This window comes from Chanodichthys erythropterus, chromosome 10 (genome assembly GCF_024489055.1).
Source record: "Chanodichthys erythropterus isolate Z2021 chromosome 10, ASM2448905v1, whole genome shotgun sequence".
Taxonomy (NCBI): domain Eukaryota; kingdom Metazoa; phylum Chordata; class Actinopteri; order Cypriniformes; family Xenocyprididae; genus Chanodichthys; species Chanodichthys erythropterus.
This window is the reverse complement of record NC_090230.1, coordinates 53,565,836-53,586,729: the sequence shown is the minus strand read 5'-3', so window position 1 is coordinate 53,586,729 and position 20,894 is coordinate 53,565,836. Positions and strand designations below refer to the sequence as shown.

Here is a 20,894-nt window from a genome sequence, read left to right as displayed (position 1 = left end):
TTACACGCTGTATAGAACCAATCAAAAGCTTAGAAATGTAAACACACTGACCTAAACGCTGATTTTTAACAATGGGAAGCCCCGTTTCGACTGACAGGCACGCGATCGGCCTAGCCATCCTCCTGTCAGACTAGCACGCCTTATAAAATAAAACTCCCATTTGCGTGTCTCTCTTTAAAAGCCGATAAAAATTGAATCCATATAGGTAGTACAAAAAATCTTTTTGCATACAAAACCAGAGACTTTAAGCTTTCATATCAAGCCTCCAACATGCTTCTGTTGCGTTGTTTTCACCCTCTAATGAGTCTGAGTAATATGCGTTTACAACAAAAATAGCACAGCAGCTAACTGAATACAAGTATGTATATTTCACGTGCTCATAACTTCATGAAAAATGCACAGATCATAAAATGGCACATCAATATTTAAAGCAGATTCTCAAGATTAAAACGAATCCAAAATCAATATAATATATGGCGTTGATCACAAGACATTACTCACGGAATGATTTAACATACTTGGCTAAACATGTCTCTCATCTCTCCGGGATGCAGTGTGTATCCAATGTTCCTGAGTTATTCCATGTCAAATAAAAAAAAGACAAATTATTTAAATATATATATATATATATATATATATATATATATATATATATATATATATATATATATATATATATATATATTGTCCTTTATCAGCCGTTTCTCAGCAAGAAAATGTCAAAATGTAATGTAATTTATATTTTCTTAAAATTTAAAATGTTTTCTATCAAATGATACCTACTTTTTGCTAGAGCTTTGGAGTTATGAGTCTGTGTCGCTCAGAAAAATAAAAAAAAAAACTCTAAAAAAGCCTTCAGGTTTTGTGGAAAGGGTTAATTCAAATAAATACTTTAAAATAATTTGAGCTTCAGCCTGGTTTAATAGCATTTATATATATATATATATATATATATATATATATATATATATATATATATATATATATATATATATATATATATATATATATATAAATGTCTTTTGTCAAATTAAGCTGTAAAATAAATAGTTTATCCCTTTAAATGCAATGGATTTTTGAAAAATACCAAAAAAAAAAAAAAAAAAAAAAAAAAAAAAAAACGGGCAAAAAAATTTAAAAGCGATTTTCTCAGGTTTTCAATTGGAAAAAGAGGACAGACGACCATAATTAAAATGGGTATATCTTCAAAACCATTTAAGGTATAAAGCTTATTGTCTCATCTTTCCATTGATACCAAAATCTCAGTTTTGAAATTTGGGTCAATGTGACTGGATCAGGTCACAAATTAAATAAAAAATAATTTAATTATATTCAGCACTCATATTCTAAAAACAGAACATTTACCTCACTGGCATAGTTTCAAAGCAAACAGGAAATGTGTAGGCAATATTCACTGGCTCCATTTCTGCTGAAGTCTGCGGTTCCACGGAGGCAGGCCTAGTCAAGATTCAACCTTGACATAATGGCTAAAAAAATGTTTTCAAAACTTGATATGTTTCAGATGTAATGAACTATAGCTATATTTAGTTATATAACAATTGGTTCCATTCAATTTGTTTGAGCGTTACATCCTTGCGCCAGTAGGTGGCGACAGGTGACTGTCTTTATGAGTGAGTCTTTGAATCATCTCAGGCGATTCATTCAAACACACAGATTCATTCACGATCGAAACACAACTTTGTTTGCACAGAGATGAAAGGTTCTGCTTTTGCTTCGTTTGGAACTATTTCACTTGGCGGAATGAAAATGAACAGTTTTAGTTGTAACTAGTAATCATGCATATGCTTTTTTTTTCAGAAATAGGTTGCACCATTACAGTATAAATAAAAACGCAAATGTCTCTTTAAGTGTCTAAATTACAAAATAAGCATTTATTTATTTTTTGCTGCGCATTTTCTTAACAATAAGTGCAAGGCTTTTAAAATCCATGCTGAAAAAGTATGTACAATATGACAAACCAGTGCATTACATAGAAACTTCACAGCAGAGTGTCTCACATGTGCCCAAGACGATGGTCTCCATCTGAGAGTGAGGCTTGATTATCCTACATGTTTTAAACAACTTATTTTTACACACTTTTTATATGTTTAAAACATGAATACTGTTGATTGTGATATTATATACAATAGAATCATGGTTGGCATCTCATTTAACGTACAAGAAAAAAAAAAAAGATGTGACTGGATGATACAAAGATATGACAGTGGATGTTAAAGTGGCAGTGCCAAATGTGAAATTGAGCCTGTGAACACTTTTTAAACCTACACAGCAATAAATGTTTTCATGCCAACTTAAAAGAAAAAATTTGTGTTGAAATGACAATTGTATTATAAGACGTACTACAGATCATAAGGCAGTACCACATGAATACGAAAGATTTTTCTAAAACTTCCTGCAGAACACAATTCACATCTTTGCCAATGAATGAGTGTTCAATTAAACAACCGATTTAAATCAAAATTAAATAAAAAATAATTTAATTATATTCATTTTCTAAAAACAGAAAAAAACAGAGTTGAGAAAAACTGCTCCTTCTCTCTGAATGTGATATTCACACTTGAGGGTCAAGCAAAATTTCTAGCATCTCTGCCACATCTAGCATTCTGAGCTTTCATGTTTTTGGCAAAAACAGGAAACTTAAAAATCAAGTATATTGAAAACAAAACACTGATGGGACTCAGTAGGAACATGCGAACAGTAAATTGTGAACATGTAAATAGCGGTGTTTTGTGCTGCACAAAAGCTTGCAATGTAAGATTAACATGCACATGGATTTTACAAAGAAAAATGAAAAGGGGAAGGAACGTTGTGGCACACTATAGTTAATTGTTGCAAGAAAAATATTGCAAAAACAAAAATTTTAAAATGTCTTAAACATAAAGACCCCTGAAAAAAAAACAATAACTGCAGAACCAGAAATAATGTAGCTAACATTTTTTTTTTTTTTTTCCTGCTTTAACAGAATTAGCTTAATGCATCATTGATACATTTATTACAAATTCTCCAATGAAATGTGTCTCAGAGGCGATTTGCTGTTTTTTTGGATCTTCCCAACCAGCCCAACAACAGCAACATTGACTCAACCAATGGTGTGAGTTTAAGGCAGGGCTGTTGACCAATAAGAGTGTGTTTGGAAATCCTGTTTTAAAACAGTCCTTATTTAGTTGGGTGGTGCTAAAATTACACACTTTATCTTTAACATTTCTATTTTGGTCAAGTAATTGTTTTTCTAATATTTACATATGGAAAAAACTTAACAAGAAAAGTTGATGGCAGTCCAATTTTATGGCTGAGTCTGCAACCCATCTGGAATACCTGAGAAATGCTGCGGGCATCAACACGCTTTCTACCTCAGAAAACAAGACAAGTATCACACTGAATACAGATGATGCGATTATTTTGATAAAGCCATTATTTCATCATTAGAGCAATATTGCAAACATAACTTTATATACACTTTAAGCTTTACATTTACAGTACAAGCCTTTTCCTGTTCATTCTTGAAGACAAAAAGTGTGAAAAACATCAGTGCCAAAAAGTTGCTTTGTGAACAAAAAGGAATGTGCCAATATTCATAGCCCATAACACGAATCAAAACAAATGCTTTGAACTGAAAAGCATCACTGTACAGTGCTCCATCAAAACAAGCTCTAAAAGTGAGTTATTAGAATAGACTTCCATATATTAACCTGTTGCCAATAAGAGTGTATGGTTCTGATTACAGGACTGTAGATAACAGATGTTTCCAGGACAGGTTCCTGAGCCTTGCTATGCTGATGATGAATGGCGTAGGGGGGTTACAGATGAGGGTCCGTGGCTGGTGGGATGTTGAAATCAGGCTAGATGAACCTTTGATGCTTTGCTGTTCGAAGCTTGACTCTCATGGTTTGGCAAAATGTCTACCAATCTTGTGGCATCTCAGAGTTTCATTTGAGTTCACATTCAGGCGAATTTTGCAGTGAGCACATGAAGATAAATCAAAGTGTCAAGCAAAGCACTGGGTTCTCTTTGGTATGCTCTACGATACACTGTTTGTGAAACCAGACTCTGATCTTCATGTTTCTGAATGTTCCTAGTGATGGTTCTGCTATGTGATCTCGATGACTTTGGCTAGAGGTGTATTATGAGTTGACCTGAGGGATGGAGGCTACAGAACCGCAGGCTTCAATCAGAGTCCTTCATATCTTCCTTCATATCTTCAACGGATTTTCTCTTGAAGAATCCAGCCTGGAGGAGAACATTCAACACAGTCAACATTCAACATCACTGCACGACTTTGAGTCATACCATGATTGTACTGAAAGATGTGCAACGTTGGATTGCTAAAATAAGCAAGTAGTGATGCTTACCTTCCATAAAGCAAAGATGACAAGTGCCAGTATTAAAAGTCCTATGAGAATACTGAGGATAATAATCCATAGTGGGATTCCACTTCGTATGTCTTTGGTGACTTGAATCTTCACCTACAGTAAAGATAGTACACAATAGTAACGTTTTAAAAGTTAAAATGGCATAAAGTGCTAACTTAAAGGTGCTGTAAGTGATTTCAGCCATTTGCTCTCCTATTGTTAAGTACATCTGAGTGAAATTGATTATCAAAAAACAAAACAATGTAGGGCTGGACTTGGTTCAATCCATTGGTTGTTGAATGGATGTAGTGATGTCCAGTGCGCGAATGAAACCGGTTCTTTTTAGCCAATATCCATGAGTATATGATCCTATGATTGCGGTGTTTGCTCATTCAGCAATCCAGTTAGCTGAGAACCGTACAGACATGTCTGACGTGAGAACTATCTGCAGGGGGTTTCATAAAAGGCGGCAAAATGTATGTTTCTGATGTCTTTTGCTGAAAAGCATAAAGTATAACAAATAAAAAATATTGGAAATATAAAAGTGATCTAATGGTGATAGTTCTCAAGTCAACAGCAGTAAAATGATAATAGTTCTCTCTTGAGTCAAGAGTCGGTTAATAGTTACAGCAGTTCTTGAGTCACCAGTACATTGAACTGAGGAGACATCTCCACGGACAACCGGTGAGCTGCTGATATGGGCATGTGTAAGCAGTTGACTTGAATGAAGGGGCGAAATGAAAGGATTTAATGGTTTCTAATGTAAAAAGGTGAGTTAATAAAGACTAGTTTGCTGACTTTATATGCTTCAGACATGTAAAATTTCTGCATTTCACATGATTACTGGGTGCTTTAATAAAAGAACTGCGCATACATTGCGTAAATGAATAGGTGAATCATTTTTTTTAACCGGTTTATTGAAACAAACGGTCCAAAAGAACCATGAGGCATATCTTAAAGGTCCTTTAAGTGATGTCACGCGTTTTTAGGCCAAAACATTTTTTGTCACATACAGCAAACATCTCCTCACTATCCGCTAGCTGCCCGTCGCCTGAACACACTGTAAAAAAACGCGGTCTCTGTAGTCGCCACAAGCTCCAAAAACGGCAATAAAAACAAACTGGTGCAGTCTGGACCACGAATCATAATAAACATGCTCCAGCCAATAACCGACAAGAATGATTTTAAATGTGCGTTCATGACTGTTTCAGGAAGCATGGAGGGGAGGGGAGGAGGAGGAGGAGGGAGGGTCTAGCTAGCCTCTGTTTTGTTTGACAACACTTCAAACGTCAACAGGAAGTTACTCCACCCAGGATCACTTAGAGAACCTTTAATAAGAGCTTTCAGTTATTGTATGAAAGGGACTGGGTTTAAAGCGTACTAAATGATTGGAGAAGTCCAGTATACATCACCTGAGAAAAGTCTATTGTTTTACCTGAATATCGACTTATTACATTTTGATTAAAAATTTTGAAATTACAAGGTAAAAAAAGGAAATAAACTTATTTACGGATGCAAGATACATTAGTACCATATTTTATAGATTTTTTAAAAATGTATCTGTATCAGCAGATATTGTATATTTAATTGTGCGTGCTTATTTCATTTTTTACCCATTTATATTACTTTTGCTCTCATCTAACGTGCACTTAAAGTAAATCTTTAAAAACATAAATTACACAACATTTTTTAGTAAATCTGTAATAAATTCACTTGTAAATTTTTATTTGTAATAAATTCACTTGTAGCATGTAAAACAATTGATTTTTTTAGTGTTTTGATTTAAGTTATCAGCCATAACATAAAAATAACTATCAGCTTATTGACAGGGTTTAAATATAGCTGCAATCCTATTTTTTCCCTGCCTGCTGCTTTAGAATAGTGACTAGTGAAGGGTCTGTCATGACATCATTTTAGGTTGATTCCAGAGGGATTATTCACATGACATTTACAGGTCAGGTAATAGGCTGGTACCAGGAACAGTTTATGTGTGGTAAATAAATCCCTTACAGCACTTTTAAAAATAGCACACCTGATGAACCTGATGAAATTTTAAATCTTAGTGGTTATGAATTTAATTTAAGGTTTTTAAAATGCTGCTCATATTGATATAAGTGCAGAATCCAGTGCTGGTTTGTTTTCATACCTCTCTGGTCTTGACGTTTTCATTCAACACGAACAGGTCCGTGTCCTTGTTCTTCAGTGTGGCTTCGACACCCATGTGAATGCTGGAAAATTCTCCCTATAGATGATTAATTTTTTCAGATAGCAATGTATATTACTACAGCATTCTGACAGTCACACACAGCAGAACCATGAAAGAAAACAATCAAGCAGAAGAGCGTACTTTTATGAAGGTGGGTCGCCACACTCTGAAAGTGGTGTTGATCTGGTTGAAGTCTCCGGGAGGGATGGAGCAGCTAAATGACACACAGGGATTTCGATCTTCTTTACAACTCTGGGAGACAGAGTAAAAAGATGTGATCACATACCCATTTCAAATGTGTTCCTTCACATATTCATAAGAAAGCTATGCTTACTCACCAAAAGATAGATGCTCAAGGTCTCTTTTTTAGGATTCACTGTATGAGGGTTGTCAGGCTTGATGCGTAAAGGGTTAATCCATTGTCTGGCATCACAGCTGATGTTCTATAAGAACAAAATGAGGCAGTGGAGATATTTCTCTGCCAGTCATGTAGATAAGGCCACACAACAGCTTTGAGGAATCAGAGCACCTACTTGTGTATGGGTGATATCTGTAAGGTACAGCAGGAAGTTTTTTGCAGACGTTTGATATGGGAACTTTATCGCGAGCTGCAGTGGAGGACTCGGCATTTCAGGATCTCTCTCAATCTGTTGAACACAATCAGAAATCAGTCAGAACTAAATTTTGGGATCAACCGAGCATTCACACTCAAACCAGTTTAAATGAATCGGGATCATGTGCACACCCAATACAAGTCAATTTCACATTGACTCCATTTGACTCCAAGATGACTCATTGGTCACACAGTATTTTAGTTCTGACATAGTTTACTCCAATGTTTTCTATTAGCTACTATGACAAAGACGTAGTTCTCCTTCACAGGTCCTCGTTTTTCCCCTCTGTTGACCACATGATAGTCTGGAGATGCCTAAAGGAAGTGATTCAAACTACAGGTTGAAATTTTAAGTCTTACCGTGTAGCTGATTTTCACCTCGTCGCCGATCACACTAGTGTGGTTGAAAACACTGGGAATTGTCGCCTTCTCTTTCAATATGATGTGGTCCTCCTTCATATACTTGTTTCTACAATAAAAACATGAAATGACAATCTGACCAGTAGTTCTGGTGTATAAAGTTTGTATAAAATATGCTATTTAATAAAAAAAACACCATATAAATAGTGCAAATTACTTTTGTTAAATCTTAAATCAATTCTTAAGTTCAATTCTTCTAGTTTCGGCAAAGCTGATTGGTTGGTTTAAATAAGGCACTCACAAAAAGAATCGCAGGTTGGCTTCATGCTTCACAGGGATGATGATGCTCACAAAGTTCAGTGCTGAATCAACCTCCTCACTATCACTGTAGTGAAAATGTTAATTATATACATCACAATATCACTATTCGATCAAGTGAGTCAAACAGTAAAAAGAAGAGTAGTCATTGATGCAATTCTTACGTTGTTGCAGTAACATTAATCACAATGTCCTTACGAATATGGGAGGGATTGGGCTCAAATTGGATTTTGAAGCTTTCCTGTTGGATTGACACGATATGAGTGTAAACAGAATGACATGAAATATTATAAAGCAAATTTGAAAGCAGAGGCAAATCTCACCATTTTATTATTTTTGAGGAAAGGATATCCAACTGCACATACTATTCTGGTATTATTAGTTTCACAGTCCTTCTCTTTAGGCTGCAAAAAGAATTTTTTAAAATGTATTTGTACATACATTTAAATGTACAGATCTATCTAAAAATAAAGTGTATTTTAGTATACATGCCATTAAAGATGACTTACCTCAACTTTCACATAGTTGATATTGTCTGTGTGGCTCAGTGTAACCTTGGTATTGTAAGCATTGTCTCCACTGTTGTGGATGTCTATTTTGACAAAGAACTTCTCCTGGTTGTTTTTTATTATAAGACTATAATTATACAGAAATAAGAGATGGACAAAGTCAGTTTGCATCCAGTGTTCTAGTTTGATTCTGTTATCCTGTTTCATGCCTTGTAGACAAAACTATTTATTCTTTCCAAATGTCAACAGAAGGGGGCAGCAGACAACAGGAATTGACTAAATACTTTGGAATACACCTGAAAACATTTTCCATATGAATAATACAGCCATCATGACACAGTCCTGTCATAATTATCTGCATTGTTAATCAACAACAATTATTATATCAAAGAAAGAAGAATCAGAAAGATATTTTAGGAAAATAACATGAAGACTGATCATATTTTAAAAGTTCCTGTTAATACCTTTGGATGTTTGCACTGGCTTTAAGGTCTAGATTAGCAACACACTTGTCGTCACTCCCGCAGTCCACTAATGCAATCTAAAGTGAAAGAAAATGCAAAGAAAAGTAATAAAGGAAGATTTATTCTGACACACTTGAATGGTCGTAAAAACAAACTTCAAAACATCTTCATCCCTTTGAGTTTGCTAAACAATGTTTAGCAAAAATGTTGGTGTAAATCATTTCCCTGCCAGCTTTTGTTTCACACTTTTCCAACAATGTCATTTATTTACAACAAGCATTAAGTCAACTGTTATTCGCAAATATTTGTGTCAGGAATTGTTTTCCAGGAATTGAGTGCTTTTACTGAAGATAGGACAACAGAACTTCAGGGAGTAGCACTGGCTCACTACTCAGTGATGTCTCCAGGAAATGGTGCTCTTCCTCCTGATAACCTTATCTCATGAGCTGGCAAAGCTGATTCCTTGGGTATTAATGTGCGTGTGTGTGCAAGTGCATGCAGAGAGATACAGAAATTAAGAAAAACATAGTTAAATAATAATAAACCACTAGTTTTTGAGGACTGGGAGTAGAAAGAGAACTTATTCCAGCCTATCACATGCCAACTTGCTTAATCCCCCACTATACTGTGTGTACTGTTTCACTTAGGCATATAATACAATGTTGCTTGCCATATTGTCTAAAATGGGTTTTTAAACTAGTGGACCACAAGAAGACTCTAAGATCACAAAAATTCACAAAATGTATTTAATATATATTTAAAGCTGTTAGTTATTATGTGAATTTAAAAATTAATTCAATAATTAGCACTTAATATAAAGAGATGAGCTTTCTCTGCATTTACACAGTTCTGACCAGCAGGGGTAACCAGCGTGTAGCATTTTGCAAAGTAGCTGGTTCAACTGATTCGAAGCTTCAAAAAACTTTGTTTCTTCCATCACAAGTATATGCACAACCAAAATCGGACAGGTGCTCAGTTGTAAAAAGTTAAAATAAAGAAAAGAGAAAAAAAATTTGAGAGAAAAGAAAAGAAAAAAAAACCAATGCTTTATTTGCTCCCATGACACTTTAATAAACTTTTCAATCCAAAAATGGTCTTTATTTGGTCAAAACATTGCAATTTATTAAAGCGTCATGGGAGCAGAAAAAACAATGTGCTGGTTTTTCATTTCTTTGATTTCTAAATGAATCTCAAATACATTATTATATATATATATATATATATATATATATATATATATATATATATATATATACATATATATATAAAGTGGCATGAAAAAGTATGTGAACCACTTGCAGAATCTGTGAAAATGAGAATTATTTTAATAAAATAAGAGGGATAATAATAAATGCATGTTATTTTTTGTTTAGTACTGTCCTGAGTAAGATATTTTACATAAAAGATGTTTGCATTTAGTTCACAAGAGAAAACAATAGCTGAATTTAATAAAATAACCCCATTCATAAGTATGTGAACCATTGATTCTCAATACTGTGTGTGGTTACCTGATGATCCACGACTGTTTTTATGTTTTGTGATGGTTGTTCATGAGTCTCTTGTTTGTCCTGATCAGTTAAACTGAGCTCTGTTCTTCAGAAAAATCCTCCAGCTCCTGCAGATTCATCAGTTTTCAAACATTTTTGCATATTTGAACCCTTTCCAGCAGTGACTGAATGTTTTTGAGATTCATCTTTTCATACTGAGGACAATTGAGGGACTCAAACTCAACTATTAAAAAAGTTTCAAACATTCACTGATGCTCCAGAAGGAAACACGATGCATTAAGAGCCGAGGGGTGAAAACTTTTGAATTCAAATATCAAGGTAAATTGTACTTAATTTTTCTGCCGGGAAACATGCAAGTATCTTCTGTTGGTTCTGTAGGGCAGTACTAAATGAAAAATAATGATATTTAAATATAATAAGAAAGAAATTGTGACATCTTCATCCTGTTCAAAAGTTTTCACACCCCGACTCTTAATGCATCGTGTTTCCTTCTGGAGCATCAGTGAATGTTTGAACCTTTTTTAATAGTTGAGTTTGAGTCCCTCAATTGTCCTAAGTATGAAAACACAGATCTCAAAATCCTACAGTCACTGCTGGAAAGGGTTCAAATATGCAAAAATGCTTGAAAACTGATGAATCTGCAGGAGCTGGAGGATTTTTCTGAAGAACAGAGCTCTGTTTAACTGATCAGGACAAACAAGAGACTCATGAACAACCATCACAAAACATAAAAACAGTAGTGGATCATCAGGTAACCACACACAGTATTGAGAATCAATGGTTCACATACTTATGAATGGGGTTATTTTAATAAATTCAGCTATTGTTTTCTCTTGTGAACTATATGTAAACATCTTTTATGTAAAATATCTTACTCAGGACAGTACTAAACAAAAAATAATATGCAGTTTTTATTATCCCTCTTATTTTATTAAAATAATTCTCATCTTCACAGATTCTGCAAGGGGTTCACATACTTTTTCATGCCACTGTGTGTATATATATATATATATATATATATATATATATATATATATGGGTAACACTTTATAATAACTGCACACTATGAAGCATTAGTTAAGCATTAGTTAATAGTTAATTAATCACTTATAAAGCATTAATATACATTAGTAAGTAGTTTATAAATACAGCTATAATTGCTTTATTCTTGATTTATAAGCATATCTATAATGTGTTTAATAATTGTATTTTCATACTTTACTAATAATCAATTTATTATTTCTAAATTAAGTATTACATTATTTACAAACCAGTTATTTAGGAGTTGTCAGTAGTTCATTTAGTAAGTTTAAGTAAATGATTAATAAACTATTTTAACATTCATTTATACATCTTTTTATTTAGACACATAGTAAGAGTTACTTAGTGTGTTAGTAAATGTTTTATTAACACATATTCCTACTGCAATTCATGATTAATTCAGGTAGTTATAAAACATTTAGAAGTAGTCAGTTAACTATTTTTGTGAGCTCATCTAAAGTGAGGACTATTTATGCTTTGTAAAGCTTTTATAAATGAGATTTAAAGGTTCAGTGACCTTCTGCACTGCTGTTCTCTAATGTTTTAAAGTTAGTACTGAGGTAGTTTTGACACTAGGAATATGTTAATAAAGCATTTATTAACACACTGAGTAACTAATACTATATGTCTAAATAATAAGATGCATAAATGTACATTTAAATATTTTATTAATCATTTACTTACACTTCCTAAATGATCTTATGAACCACTGACAACTCCTAAATTACTGGTTTGTGAATCATGTAATACATAATTTAAAAATGATAAATTGATCATTAATAAAGTATGAAAATACAATTATTAAACACATTATAGATATGCTTATAAATCAAGAACAAAGCATTTATAGCTGTATTCATAAATGGCTTACTAATGTCTATTAATGTTTTATAAATGATGAATTAACTATTTACTAATGCTTAACTAATGCTTCATAGCGTGAGTTATTCTAAAGTGTTACCATATATATATATATATATATATATATATATATATATATATATATATATATATATATATATATAATTTGTAAGAAAAAAAAATGTTGTCTTTATAATATCACACTGGACATTTTTCTCACAAAATAAGTCAGCAGAACTAAATTACAAAATAAATAAAAAAAACTTCAACAGCATCTAATGTATAAGTAGTTGAAAAGTACAAATCTGGCTTTGAAAGTGTGCAGATACATTCAAATCCAAATGACTGTACTTCACTATTCAAAAGAGAAAAAAAATCTATTTTTGTTTTTGTAATTAAATTAATCAACTAGCCCATTGGGAAATTTCTTGGCATTCCGTATGTCAGTCTATTCCTGTTTCTGCTAATTAAAATCTCATTATAACCGGGTGTGAGAGAAAGTCTTTCAGCGCTTGTAAAATTAGGGAGACTTCATTGGACTAACTTACTGCTGCCACCCACATTTACTCCTTCTTTTAATGAGCGTTATAACTGCAGCAGCCAGAGTAGCGGCGACTGGAGCAGTGAATGTTACACTCTATGACCTACACATATAAACCTCAGATCCGATTCGGCAGAAGGAGAGAGAATGAGATCTTACGGTCTTATTGAGTGACGTCGGTAATTCCCCGTCTAGGACTGGACCTGTGTCTTCATCTGCTAAACCGAATTCCAGCATGACCATAATGGGGTCTCTGAAATCCAGTTTATCCTGTGGGGGATAATAAAGGATGTTGCAAATTTTTCCAGCTTAATGTCTGTCAAACAACTTATAAACAGCCTAAGAAATGGTATCAAATTCATTCTGTCGCTATAAGCAACTACGTATTATCGATTTGTATGTCATATTCTTATATCGATCATGCAGTATTGCAGGCATCTATCATTACCACAAGGGGGAGTCGCCTTTTACAGCACTTTCTGTTTGTTCACAGACAGCATACTTCCTCTAAGAGCTCAGAGGACAAGTATGCACTGAAGCGGGACATGCAGCAGTCTCTCAATGAAGGCTGGGGCTGACTTTACTGGCCTCAGGCCTTTGATCAGAGAACTTCTGGCTTTTATTAAACTCAAGTCCTCTACTTTCAAACGCTTAGTTTGATGCTTTAGAACCTTTATCTACTGAGAGACGTTAAACGTAACATAATCTAGATCAGAGTCAAAAAGATACACAGTTAATGGTTTCAGAGAAGAGCGGGGGCTGGTTTTATAAGAAGGCCGTCTGCACACACAAGGAGGGAGTCTACAGTCTACATTGGAAGCTACTGCTTTACAGATTTGGCAGACACTTTTTTCAAAGCAACATACATTACATTGACAAGACAAGAAGTCATTTGAACATATTACATCTTACACTCTGAACTATGACATGCATATGAATTGTCTATGCACGTGCTCATGAAAATGACAAATTATCTAATACTGTTTTGTGTTTTTTTTCCCTGTTGGGGGCACCACATGGCGGACAAAGTTTTTCAAACGTGTATAATATTTTAACAATGCTGGTTCACTGCTTTTTTCTCCAAAGAAATAATAATAATAATTCAAGATTATGCCAAATTTAATAAGATTTTCTTTTGAATATTTTCATCCCTTAAAGGATTTGTTCACCCCAAAATGAAAATTCTGTCATTAATTACTCACCCTCATGTCGACTTAAGTCCATCTTCGAAACACAAATGAAGATCTTTTTGATGAAATCTGACCGCATTCCGTCCCTCCTTTGCAACTTGATCTTTGACACTTTAGAAAGTTCATAAAGTGATCGGAAAACTAATCCAAACATGAGTGACACACAAAAACAAACCTCTTCCGGAGGCTCAAACATGCTGAGTAACAAACGAGAATGAACCTCATTAGTTATGCAGTACGTTTGAGCTTCCGTAAGAGGTTTGTTCTTGTGCTTCATTCATGTTTGTTTGAGCATCTGTTTATCTTCACTGATCAAGGTTTATATGTGAGTAAAAGCCTAAATTAAACCTGTTCATCATAAAAAGCGATCAAGTCTCTTCAGAAAATTTGGACTAAGCTTTCTTTATGAACTTTCTGAAGCATCAAAGATCAAATTGCAAAGGCAGTCTATGGAGGGACAGAATGCTGTCAGATTTCATAAAAAAAATCTAAATTTATGTTCTGAACATGAACTAAATTCTTATGGGTTTGGAACGACATGAGGGTGAGTAATAATTGACAGAATTTTCATTTTGGGGTGAACTATCCCTTTTTCTTCATTATGACATCAGGACGGTTGTACCAACCTGACATTTTTCACTTCACACCCCTGAAAAATATCAAAATTCATTTTAATTCCAAAATTCCAAATTTCATCACAGAATATGTGTATTCAAATAATTATATGTATTAATATCATTTAAGTATTAATATCAAGTAAATTAACAACTAATATAACTATAAACATCTTAAAGGATTAGTCCACTTAAATAAAATTTTCCTGATATTTTACTCAACCCCATGTCATCCAAGATGTTGATGTCTTTCTTTCTTCAGTCAAAAAGAAATGAAGGTTTCTGAGGAAAACATTCCAGGATTATTCTCCTTAGAGTGGACTTTAATGGCCTCCAAACGGTTGACGGTCAAAATTGTAATAATAAATGCTTCCACCAAAACCGCATTTCCGTAGTCTTCAAAAAGTTTACGCTGTATGTCCTACGCCTTCCCTATTCTACTTATGGAACGAACGCAGTGCCAGTTACATTTTTTACATAAGGTGTAGGACATACAGCATAAACTTTTTGAAGAATACGGAAAGTGGAAGCACATACAAAGGTGATCATTTGTTTATATAAAGCATATACATTGACATTTTTTTTTTTAAATGACAGATTGTTTCTGTAGATAAGACCCTTATTCCTCGTCTGGTATCGTTTAAAGCCCTTTGAAGCTGCTTTGAAACTGTAATTTTGACCTTCAACCATTTGGTGCCCATTGAAGTCCACTATAAGGAGAATAATCCTGGAATGTTTTCATCAAAAACCTTAATTTTTTTTTCGACTGAAGAAAGAAAGACATGAACATCTTGGATGACATGGGGGTGAGTAAATTATCAGGAAAAGTTTATTTGAAAGTTGACTAATCCTTTAATTCTAGGAGAGTATTTTGATTATTGCCTTGTTTATGCGCTACATTGTTCGAAAAAGTAGCTTGCTACTGGAAAAGCTACACTATTAAGTTACTGTCATGCTACTGAAAACTGTATTTAAGTTAGTAGCGCCAGAAGTCTGTGCAGCCCTATGACAGGAATGAAAACGAGGCTGTGAGGGACAGAATACAGTGCGTTCAATGGATTGTACTGTTGTTTAACAACTTACAGTACATTGTTCAGCTGAAACAAACTCAAAAACTCCATGAGTTTTAAAATTGTGAGTTGTGAAAATTATGTGATCCAGAATCTGTACGTTTCTGACTGTAAGACTGTAAGTTTATCCCTCACAGCCTCATTTTCATCCGCGTTAAATTCAATATGGCATCCAACCAGATTGAAGTCTATACTTGCGTATGAGAAGACTGATTTACTTGCCGACGTGTAGAAGATGTGCTCTCTGCAAAGCTTGTCAACGATTGACTCGTTCTTTTGCAATCTCCTGTCCTCTGTTTCGTTAAACCGTCCTCTGGCGATCGCTCTCAGTGAGTCCAGAGTTAAACTGTACTTGATGACTGGAGGGAAATGACATTTAAAAACACCCAAAATGAAAGACTTGATTGACAAAACATAAAGAAAGAGCTTCAGTGACTCACCAGTTCCTGCGTTTGTGTCTTTGTCAGACTTGATTCGATATTTGAAACACACTTTGGTCTTCACACATACTGTGGTCCTCCCATGGACCTGACAGGTCTGCTGCAGATTGATCTTGCTCGGGTCGAAGGTCATCTCGGCAAGAAGCTCTGCAACATCCCGAGACCTGGATTAAACAAATTCAACAAGATGTTTATTGGAACGGAGCAGCAGTTGGAGGATTAATAGGTATCTCATTTCATTCCATACAACAACAGCTGGTTCGTAGATCATAGACTGATTTTAGTCCAACTAAACACTTCAGATGGTTTCCAAAAACCTAATATGTGGTCAATTACAGGCGAATGGAGAGCTCCTAAAAGGCTGGGTGGTGTAGCTTGGGGAGTGGAGATGGCAGAGGTCACTAGACTCCATGACTTTGCTCTACGGTCGCAGAGTCTCAGAATTAGGGGTCATTTTGTGGCCGTTCTGGAATCTGTGATCTCTACAGGGAGATCTAAGAAAGGAAATGCTGCCAAGAGTTTATTTCGTGGTTGGAGGCACTCTCACACAGTTTCAGAGCCCAATAGAAATGGGTCGTAGTGAAGGGACATAACCCCTGACGGACAAGCCTCTGCAATGTGGGATGTTTAGGCTTAGGTCCAAATTTGAGACAGCTGCTGTGGGTGGGAACCAAGAAAATAGACATCCAGAGGGTACTGAGTTCAAGTTTCATACCCATGGCTTTTTTAGCCCTAGACATTAGTGGAAATTTAAAATGTTGCACTACAGAATAGATTACAAAGAATAAATTAAAGTTTTGTTGACCCACTCACATAAAAATGATGCTTTAATACAAACACGCTCACCAATACAGTGCGGCCCCTCCTATTCCTCCGATAGTGACGTCAATGATGCCATCATCATTCAAATCCATGATGCCGTGAATTGATTGGCCAAAGAACTTCATGCTCACTCCATCTCCTCCAGCAGCAATACGCTAAACAAAAACACATTATTATTACAGTCACTATATTAATTTATTAATATAAGTTATTAATTAATAAAATATAGAATAATATAATTATTATTACATTATATGAACTAAAAAGAAATTCAACATTTATTTTATTAATCAAGTTTGTATTATTATAATACATATTAAATAACATGTATTAAACAAGAACACAATATTTATAATGTTATTAAAGTTTAATAAAGAATTATAAATAAAATAAATATGGCATTTTATGAATTAAACAAAAATATCTTTATTATTATAGTTATTATATTAATATTTATTTTATTAAAAATAAGTGAAAGTAAAGTTAAGTGAAATATTAATATAAATATGGTATTATATGCATTAAACAATAACACAATATTGATTATATTATTAAAGTTTATGTAAATATAATACTCCATTATATGAATAAAATATGTATCAATGCAACTTTCATGAAGTAAACTTTCACTAATAGCCTTCCTTCCGCCGGAAAAAATAGTCCCTGACCGTGAATGGCAACAGAAGTTACATTATTACGCCATTAGATGTGGCAAAGACTGTCTTGAGTGTGTGAACTCAGAACAAGACACAACTGACAAATGCTTTGACTAGCGCTGTCATTCATGGGAAAACACCATAACTGTTAAAAGGACAAGATGATACATCAGACATTTAAACAGATTTCTTTATTATGAACATAGGACTGACCTGAAGGAAAATGCTAAATCTGAATGCAGGTAATAAACTCGCTCAATTGATCTCTTTCTCACTGTATTATATAGAACTAGAAGAGTATTGTAAGCTTCAATGAACAATATCTACTGAGAACATATAGTTGCTAAGAGTGGTTGATAAGGATGTTGTGTAGTGATACACAGAACCGTTGGGTGAAGCGGTCATAGCCACATTTTATTGTGAATAAAACCAGAATCAGAATCAAGGACAGGAACTAATCATTTTATATGTAAAATTAAAACATGTACAAGTATATAGGCTCCAGCATTCATTCGACCCTACATATGAAACAAGTAGTTTGAAGAATGGATAAATGGATGTACAAGTGACTCTGTACATCAGTAATGAATATATGAATAGCTTTGCAGTGTATCACAAATACAATGTAAGCATTAAATACATTAATAATATGTTACATATCTTTCTAACCCCCAAGGCCTTAAAAATGTTAAAGACCACTTGGTGCTCTGCTTACAAGATTCTTTACCTGTACATACTTCTCCTTTATTGATTTCTGAGAACCGTGGTAAATATACACCGCCCCTCTGTGGTCGTTCTCCAAAGGTGATCCGATCACTATGTCATTGAAGCCATCCAGGTTGAGGTCAGGAACAGCAGCGATTGCAGTGCCAAAGCGTGCGCCGCATGGCTCGTTCTTACTGATGCTTTTACAGTTGCTCTGCGAGTTAGCCGTACAACAGGTCTGATTGACCGGCTTCAGCGTCATCTCATGTTCAAACAGCCCATCCTGAGGGAAACATTCAGACACACAGATAAATGCCTGAGATACTGCAGCTCTCAGTGTGGCCTACAACCTCATGGTTGAAGATATGGGTAAAAATTGTAGGTTTGAATCCTGCCAGTCAGGTGTTTTTGACATTTGAACGAGAAATTTTACCCCAGGTTGCTCCTTGGAATTGGGTGATAACGTATGAAGCTCTTAAAATGAATAAAAACCCTGAAACTTTTTGGAGAAAAGATGAAACGGTTTTAAAGATGGCTAAACAGGAAAAAAATCATAAATATAAATATAATATATATAAATATAAATATATATACACTGCATTATATGAATTTAACAAAAATACAAATCTTTTTAGAAATATAGTCATTGTATTTATATATTTATACCATTTATTATATTAATAAAGTTTACATGAACAAATATTGCACCATATATTAGACAAAATGCAATATTTATTTAAATATTTTTGGTGTAAACAACAATTCAAAATGCAAATAAACAAGAAAAAATACCTTTTTGGTTGTTGGTTACACCTTTTTTTAGTGTTGGCATGTTTTCTTGAATGGCAAATGTAAGAATGTACGTAAAAGATTTTTAAAAGGTTTCAAGGGTTGCATTTATGTCTAAAGTTGAAAAGTTAAGTTATTTGATTTGAAAATTTTGGAGAAAAAAACAAACAAAACAAATTTGGGCTCAATACAGTGCTGCCTTGTAAACACTAAAATGCTTCACAAAGAAACACTGACCAATAGGCAAAACCTCAAAACCGATAGAAAATGCTCAATTTAAGCCATTATTTGGAAGCTCTTGACAGCAGATGCTCCACAGAGGCTGGTATTTTGCTGGAGATATTACAGTTTCATTAGATTTCCATTCCCATGATGCCAAGCTCTCATTCCAACCCTTCCCCTGCTCTGGGACCACTTATCTCAGGCTGAACACCAACACAACACACACTCCCTGAAGACAGATCCAGATTTACTGCTTACACATGCTCTCGGGTTGGAATGAAGGTACTACACTCCCCTACACATGTTTTCAGTATGTGGAATGAGGCACATCACACACAGATTAAAGACACATACACACCTTATTGAGTTTGTAGACGTAGACTTGACCTTGTTCGTCTCTCTCTGGACCCATATACATGGGAGCGCCAACCAGAAGGATGTCAGTGTAACTGTCACGGTCGATGTCATGCGTCTGGAGGACACTGCCGAAATAGGAGCCAATCTAAGAAAAACATGAAAGAAAAAAATACCATTGAAATTGAAACTATTTGGGGGTGAAATGTGATTATGTCAACTTATTTTGAAATGTATTTTATATATGTTAATTTATTAAATATCATTTTAATAATTTATTTTTCTTTTGATTTTGGGGAAAATTGTGCTCTAGCAGCCTCTCTCATGGATCTGCTCTCTTAATCCAGAGGCAACTGGAGGATTTCTTTGCGGCCTCTGTGCTGTTATTGATGGCCCTCCTTTTCCTTTCACCTGTGTTGCCGTGTGCAGTATAAGCCCTAAAGGCTGATTTATACTTCTGCGTCGAGTGTACGCCTTAGCTACGGCGTAGGCTGTGTGTAGCACGCATAGCTTACAAGGTAGCCTGATGTGCACCTCTTCAAAAATGTAGAAGTATAAATGAAAACAAAGATGCGGACAAAGATGCAGAAGTATAAATGAAAACAGATGCATAGCCTACGACGCAGAGGCTCCGGCGTAGGTCCGACGCTGAAGTATAAATCAGCCTTAAAGAGGGACTGTCCTGCAAAGCCTCTGCACCCTACCTCCACAAGTAAGCACCTTGCCTGCCATCCTTGTGTGTGACAGTTGCTGACCAGGCTCTCATATTTCTCTGCTCACTGGCCTCCTCGATGTAGCACTGTAAGTTCCAGCATGACAAAAGTCTTCATTGCCACTAACATCAGAATGATGTCAGGTTTAAAGGCGGTCTTGACAACATGCTGATATGCTCCAGTATCCCCTTGGCTGGTGTGTCGGCCAGGCCCCAGCAGTGCAGGTTGGATGGACTGGGAACATCATAGACCGCATGAACCAGGAACCTGATGCGGTGTGGCTCCAACCGCCACAGGTATGTCCATGATATCTTTTTTTCCACAGTTTGCTCCCATCTAGTCCAGGCACCTTGCTGTCTCATTCTCATTGTTCTGCTGGACCTCTACTCCTCAGCAACTGTTCTCAAATTATTCCGGACTAGTTGCCTCCGTTTTTTCCCTGAGCCATGCAATAAGGGGGGTTGCAACGGTTATTAACCCAGCCCTTCCTTTGGCCCCTGCTCCCATGGCTCCATGACGTAGTTTTGA

General features: G+C 35.0%; 1 protein-coding gene across 1 annotated transcript in view; it reads right to left on the bottom strand.

Annotated features, from left to right (window-relative positions):
- Positions 1-1,841: 1,841 nt before the first annotated feature.
- The window catches only part of itga1 (integrin, alpha 1), a 56,808-nt gene continuing 37,755 nt past the window's right edge, over positions 1,842-20,894 (bottom strand). Inside the window, exons 13-30 of the mRNA XM_067398179.1 lie at positions 19,658-19,801; positions 18,311-18,571; positions 16,952-17,082; positions 16,106-16,269; positions 15,888-16,024; positions 12,951-13,061; positions 8,841-8,917; positions 8,377-8,503; positions 8,191-8,271; positions 8,032-8,108; positions 7,851-7,934; positions 7,550-7,658; positions 7,110-7,223; positions 6,915-7,019; positions 6,718-6,828; positions 6,517-6,612; positions 4,371-4,484; positions 1,842-4,248 (exon numbers count right to left, since the gene is read on the bottom strand). Of these exons, the coding sequence (XP_067254280.1) occupies positions 4,186-4,248; positions 4,371-4,484; positions 6,517-6,612; positions 6,718-6,828; positions 6,915-7,019; positions 7,110-7,223; positions 7,550-7,658; positions 7,851-7,934; positions 8,032-8,108; positions 8,191-8,271; positions 8,377-8,503; positions 8,841-8,917; positions 12,951-13,061; positions 15,888-16,024; positions 16,106-16,269; positions 16,952-17,082; positions 18,311-18,571; positions 19,658-19,801 (2,106 nt within the window). The 3' untranslated portion in view covers positions 1,842-4,185. The remainder of the gene's footprint in view (positions 4,249-4,370; positions 4,485-6,516; positions 6,613-6,717; positions 6,829-6,914; positions 7,020-7,109; positions 7,224-7,549; positions 7,659-7,850; positions 7,935-8,031; positions 8,109-8,190; positions 8,272-8,376; positions 8,504-8,840; positions 8,918-12,950; positions 13,062-15,887; positions 16,025-16,105; positions 16,270-16,951; positions 17,083-18,310; positions 18,572-19,657; positions 19,802-20,894) is intronic.